At 41.1% G+C, this 6,486-nt stretch overlaps 1 protein-coding gene across 1 annotated transcript in view; it reads left to right on the top strand.

Moving 5' to 3' along the window:
- Positions 1 to 3,411, top strand: part of AASS (aminoadipate-semialdehyde synthase) — a 29,171-nt gene extending 25,760 nt beyond the window's left edge. The window contains exons 20-23 of the mRNA XM_009870346.1: positions 1,628 to 1,743; positions 1,919 to 2,007; positions 2,327 to 2,503; positions 3,293 to 3,411. Of these exons, the coding sequence (XP_009868648.1) occupies positions 1,628 to 1,743; positions 1,919 to 2,007; positions 2,327 to 2,503; positions 3,293 to 3,411 (501 nt within the window). The remainder of the gene's footprint in view (positions 1 to 1,627; positions 1,744 to 1,918; positions 2,008 to 2,326; positions 2,504 to 3,292) is intronic.
- Positions 3,412 to 6,486: the final 3,075 nt, after the last annotated feature.

Here is a 6,486-nt window from a genome sequence, read left to right on the forward strand (position 1 = left end):
GAATACAGGGCTGGAACAGGTTCCCCAGAGAAACTCTGATGCTGGAGGCTTTCAGGACCGAACTAGACAAAGCCACAGCTGACTTGAATGCTGGTGGTACTCCTGCTTCAAGTAGGGCATTGGGCCAGATGAAGATGACCCTCAGAGATCTCATATAATGTTTTTATGAGTTGTGTCAGAATCTAGCCCTGCAGTGTCCGTAGTGATACTGACCATCATCTTCAGTGTAAAAGTATTTTTTAAGACATCAAAAAGTAAGAGATCATGTCAAAATGATTGTATTATAATCTTATTTTTTTCTGTTAAAACTCCTTTACAAGCATTTTTTTTTTTTGGTCTTATGTTATGCTACTTTTCTGTCATGCTTACTGATTCCTCGCTTCATCTTAATCTCAGCCAAGATATGACTCCTATGATGTGCTGCTGTTATATTTGGCAATCAACATTTTAGTTGTCTCTGTGGGCAAAGCAGGGAATTTCGTATCTCAGTACGGTGTGAAGAGAGATGAATTGACAAAGAGCTTACTACCTGACAGGTCTGTTTGTCTGTCTTGTGGGAAATGTATCTTCTTTGCAAGCCCCTGAGAGTAACTGTTTATGATTTAGATGAACAAAATTCAGATCTCTCTCCTGTTTCCTTCCTTGTGCTTTTATCAGCATTAATCTGGAAAAAAGACACCAGATTTATGCTGTGTGATGATGAGGAGAGCACAGTATTTTTCTGATGATGCCGTTATTTCAAGAAAAGAACGTCTTGAGTGTTCTCAAAAGCAGAAAAGCACAAGGTGAAGAGGCCCAGTCTTGCTTATTTCTGACTAATGTACAGCACTGCCCGTGTTCCCAAACTCAGGAGAATAACGAAACAGCGCCACATAATCTGTGGAAGTAACTTTAAACTCATTAGTCTTAGGGGAAACCTTATCTCAGCAATGTTGTTACATCTTAGTACTTTCCTTTTATCTCCTCTGCCTTGTGTTTTTAGTTTTCTTGTAAATAGGCTGATGTGAGCTTCTAAAGAGACCCTGCAGTTCTTGCTTCATTTCTTGTTCATAGCTCTGTTTATTATTTGTCTTGCTGTGAATGAACCAAGCAGTAATTAGCATCTAGATAGCACAAAATGGCTTTCAGATATGGACAGAAATCTTCAGAAAGCTTTTTGGTAATATTCCCAGGATTGACAGGGCCTTATTCATCTCTTGAGACTGTTTCCTTCCTTTTGAAAGGGATCTTCTCCATTTCTAGACTGGCTGAAAGATATCCTTAAGTTCTTGACTCTCTGCCTGTCTCCAGGTGGTTTCTCTTTCACCCTAACATCCTCCCAGTGTTCCCTTGTGTATGCGTATTTCTGTGTTCTTTCTTGACTGCCAAAAGAAGGGATGAGACTAAAAAGTAGGGGGAAGCAGCTGAGTAGTGGGGTACAAAGTGTTTTGGGAAGAGATGACCCCTACTCTCCCTTGCTATGATTAAAAATCTCAAACTATCTCACTTTCCTTGTACTCATAATATGTCTTCTCAGAAATCCTGGATATTAGCTGAGCTCGTGCAGCAATGAGTTCTTGAAATGTTGACTAAAAACGAGCAGGAACAGGCGTTAGGCCTGAAGGAACTTTTCTTTCTTTTAATACAGAAAGAGCTCATGTGCAAACTGGTTGGAATTAAGTCGCCTGCTGAGCACCATGTTCTTAAAGAAGCTGTATTTAGCAAACTGGAAAAGGACAAGAGTCAGCTGGAGGCAGTGGAATGGTAAAATGTTCTAGTGACTTTTAAAGATTAAAAAACAATAAAAAGTTTGCAATTCTAGCTATTTTGGTCAGTGTTGAAACTGTTAAACTGGTAAGCTGGACAAGCTGGAAATGACAAAACTGAGACTGAGCTGTTGATGGGCAATCATATAAACCTGTCTTGTTTCTTCTGCCAGGCTGGGTTTACTGGGAGATGAACGAGTTCCAGCAGCAGATTCCATTGTGGGAGCTCTTGCAAAGCACATGGAGATGAAGCTGCCCTTTGGTATGTGAGAACTCCTTCTTTTTCATGGCTCTGAGTGGAGCAAGTCAGTATCTCTTATTGGCCTTACCTGGATTGGTTTGTTCACCTTTACTGTAGTTTTTTTAATGGCTTGTGATGTTCTCTACTCCCCCAGTTTATCCTTTTCTTTCCATGTTACACTTTTAATTTTATCTTAATATTCTGTCTGCCTTAACAGTCCCTATCTGATGTGACTTGCCTGGTACCCGTGCAGTGTGTGTGTAGTACCTTGCTCATCGGGAGCCTCAACTTGATATGACTGAAATGCAAGTAATGAATAATTTGTTTGCTTTTCTCTCAGGCGCTGGAGAGAGAGATATGATTGTTATGAGAAATGAAATAGGTCTCAGGCATCCTTCTGGTCATTTGGAAGACAGATTTATCGATCTGGTTGTCTATGGTGATAACAAAGGCTATTCTGCGATGGCTAAAACAGTAGGATACCCCACGGCTATTGCTGCCAAGATGGTTTTAGATGGTAAGTGGCTGTTCAGACTTAAGTAACAGCATTTTAACCCTCTCTATCTTTCTGCCTGTAGAAAGCAGATGCACACTGTTTCTGAAGTATATATATGTTGTTTTTTGTTAAAAAATTCCCAAACTTTTCCTGTCTTCTTCAAGGAGATTTTTAATCTGCACATTCAGATGTTTCAGTGACAGCTCCTAATTTACTACTTAATCTATAGAGTTTTTTACTCATTTAATCTGAGATGTGTATCTGGATTGATAAAGGTTGAGGCTTGGAGCATATTGCTTGATCATGCTGTGTGTATATAAGCAGGCAGACTCTGCGCCTCTAATCTTTGGAACTTCCTTCTTCTCCTGGCTAACTGAAATGAGCAAAAACTGTGTGGATTTGGGTTTGTTTGTTTGTTTACTTAAAAAACCCCAACAACCTGAACTTTCGATGCTTTTCACCTAACTGCAGTTCCTCAGCATTATAAATTAAATTCAACTGTTTATGCTACTGTGTATTTGAAACCTTTTTTTTCCTATTCTTTGATACAGTACTGGTGCTGCATGAGAACCTAAAGCCAGGGTTGATAATTCTGCATATATATATATAAATATAAATGAAAATTTATATAAATGCAAATTATGTAAATTGCACCTCCTCCCCACTTCTTTCTCTGGCATTTGTGTCACAGGTCAGCCCTGGCCCCTTGTCACAGAGACCTCTTGGCATATTCCCTGTTATCAAAGCCTTGCTCAGTAAACCCAGTAGAGCACTTAACCCTTTTTTTTTTTTCTCCTACCTGTATTTCAGGTGAAATAACTGCCAAAGGCATGGTTATACCATTGACGAAGAATGTTTATGGACCAATACTTGAACGTGTTCGGGCAGAAGGCATTATGTACACTACTCGCAGCGTTATCAAACAGTAACTGGGAGGAGTGGGTTGAATTGGGCTTTTGGCTTTGTTTGGTTCCCCCTACCTGTTTAAGAATCTCAATTTTCAGTACCCACCGTTTCGCACACACGTGATGCCTTCTGTAAAACCAGTTACTTGACTTTGGGGTAGCAACTGTGGATACCAAGGTGCATGAATTGTGGTGTTTTCCTCTTAAAATTGTTATGTAACATATACATGTTTCAGCATCAATTGCATCTTTCCTTATATCTTTTCTAAAATATCTTAGGAGGGCTTTTCTTTTGATTAATAGAGTTTATCTTTTAAATGTATAGGGTTATTACTGAGACAAATTTAAGCTGAAAGAAAAAGCTATTAGTGGATTCTTTCATGACAGAAAGTCTGGTTAATGAATTCTGTTATGTTTGATTGTTCATATGGTAAAAATAATTTATCAGAAAACAGAGATGAAAGTGATAATTGCATTTTAAGTCTTATCCTTTTCCCTTTCACGGTTATCGTGAAGTTCTCACAATAACAATAAGCAAGAAATAGTCTAGAAGTTCTGCACTACTAGCAAGTAAGATCCTGTAAAATCTTGAAAATGCTCAGTTGTTACATATTTGAAACCTGGGTTGTCGTATTTTTTGAAACTCCTTTCTTATGAATGTAAAAAATTAGTGGGAGGAGGGAGGAAGTTTAAAGCAAGCCTCCCCCCACACCCTTCCTGTCGCAGAGAGGCAGCTGGTTGCAGTGTGTTGGAATACCTGCTGTTACCTGTCGCCTTGTGCTGCGCAGAGAGCACGTTAAGGTCCCGCTCTGCGGCTGGGAAGGGCGTTTGAAACACAACACGGTTACTGTGCTTAGAAGCTGCTCCAGATGACATGTTTACTCTTTCCACTTACACTGTGTGCCTCGCCCAGGCTAAGTACTGTTACAAAGGGAATAGGCCCCAGTATAAGCAGCTTTGAAATGCAGTGGGCTTAGAGATTTAAATCACTGTTTTGTGAGTTAGCTTCTGTCCGTTTGCTATCGTGCTTTCCAAGCGGAGGCTGTCCCTACACCTCAGGACAGTGCTGCTTTAGGCTGATGAGTTTGCCAGAGTACCAGGGCACTGGATGCCGAGCGCTGCGCTGCACGGGCGCCGCACGGACACGCCAGCCTGGCTGTATCGGCGGTTTAGCTGCATCGGCTCAGAATTGAACTTTAGCCCATGTGCATCTTCTCTCTGGCAAAACAGCGGTTGCCTCTGTCCAGTTCAGAGCTGCTTCTGTGGCTTTTGCTCAGGGATTTTGACACAGCCTTGCAAAGCAAGCATGGTTTAGACTTCACTACTTAGGCCCCTAGGTGTGATGCTGTAGACAGACACGGCTTGCACTGGTACCAGTGCAACTGCCTGGAGCTCCCCTTTTCTAAAGCTGAATACTGTTGCTGGAAACAGTCTGCTTTCAGCTTTGCTCACAAGTGCACTTTGCTGATATACGCACAGCTTTTTACCTCCTGAGAAGCGTAGTGCTATTATCACGGTCCCGAGGGGCTGGAATTCCAGGTGTTGCTCTGCCTGGTAGGAAAACTAGCCATAACAGTAGCTGAAGTTTTGGCCTCTAAGCCTTGCTGCTCAGGATTTGGATTTTCTTTGTGAATATGTAATGAAGCAGGGACTGCAACAAAGGGAAGGGAGAAAGGAGCCAAAGGGAAAAGGAGGAATGAAGGGCAGAGTATTATTCTCAAAGACGGGAGCTTTTTATACTTGACCACTGAATGCTTTTGTACTGTCCAATTTGGATTCTGTTACGGTGCCATGCGTGTTCAGAGCATCGGATGAAATCCTAGCTCCCTCAAGTTGCTTTGCTTTCTGTTGACCTTAGGGGCTCTTGGGCTGTTGTACGGCTGGTATGTGCAGCTGCGGTAAGGATGGAGCCTGCGATGAACGTTCTGCTCTCTGCCTCCTCCTTCCTCAGGTAGATGAAAGGCCTACAGCTAAGGGTTAAAATCAGATTGTATCTGCTGGTCCCTTCCAGTCCAGTGCTTGGTGAGACCAGAATTTCACTCGAGAATTCTCTGTTCCCTCTTTACCCCACAAATACACAACCATGGAGTTGTGGTTACGTGTACACACGTGCACCTTGTTTGCTTTTTCTGCCTAGGAAATTCAGTACGCGAAGAAAATTGGAATTTTTAGTACGTAACCTCTTTGGAGCACAAAAGGAGTGAGCACTACAGAGTGTCCTCTCCAAGGAACACTGCTACTATTTTTGAAACATTTTGTATGAGAATATATTTCTGTTACCCAGTGCAATGCTGCTTTTCCTTTTCCAAGTTTAGACTTAAATGAATTTATTGCTCAGCTTTTGTATAAAGATTACACTTACCAGTTCTCTTTGCATATTATTGGAAAGATAATTGTATCTTATACACAAGACTGTTTGAAAAATAAATCTGAAAACCTGTGTTTCACTGTCATGTCATCTTTACTGCCTAACGAAATGCATATAAATGGGATTTGGTTTTTTACACAGATGGTTATACTGAAAGGGTGTCTACACATGGACTTCTCCATATACATGAAATATCTTTCTGTATTTCTTGCTGGACTCTTCAAGGATTGTTTAAACATCCCCATCTAACATCCATATATATATTTATATACATATATATTATGTACCTACACATGATCTTCAGCTATAATCTTAAGAGATGCAATTTTCGAAGAATTTTTTTTGAGCTTGGGCACAAGAACTGCTTAAGTGGAAAGTTACAGAACAGTAGATGTACCATGTCTCTGTGTCCCAGAAAGAAATGAAATCTTGGCGTCTTGCTGCCTCGCTCAGCTTGAGGGCCTTGTTCAGCTGAATACGTGTTTTGGTTTCTGCTATCGCTGCCTGGGCTGAAAGGCTTCAATGCTGTTTGTTCACATCAGGCTGTGAGGAACAGATTGATTGTCACTGTATGTCGCTATATTATTTTCATTTTGGAATTCATTCTGGTGCTAGCTCTTTGTGACAGGTAAGATTCCAGTTTCTCTTTGAGATGGAGGTGCTCAGCCCCATTACATTCAGACTTCCTTCTCTGCCTCGATGTTTTGCACACTGCCTTGGATATTCCTGCT

This window comes from Apaloderma vittatum, unplaced genomic scaffold (assembly GCF_000703405.1).
Source record: "Apaloderma vittatum isolate BGI_N311 unplaced genomic scaffold, ASM70340v1 scaffold4695, whole genome shotgun sequence".
NCBI classification, from domain to species: domain Eukaryota; kingdom Metazoa; phylum Chordata; class Aves; order Trogoniformes; family Trogonidae; genus Apaloderma; species Apaloderma vittatum.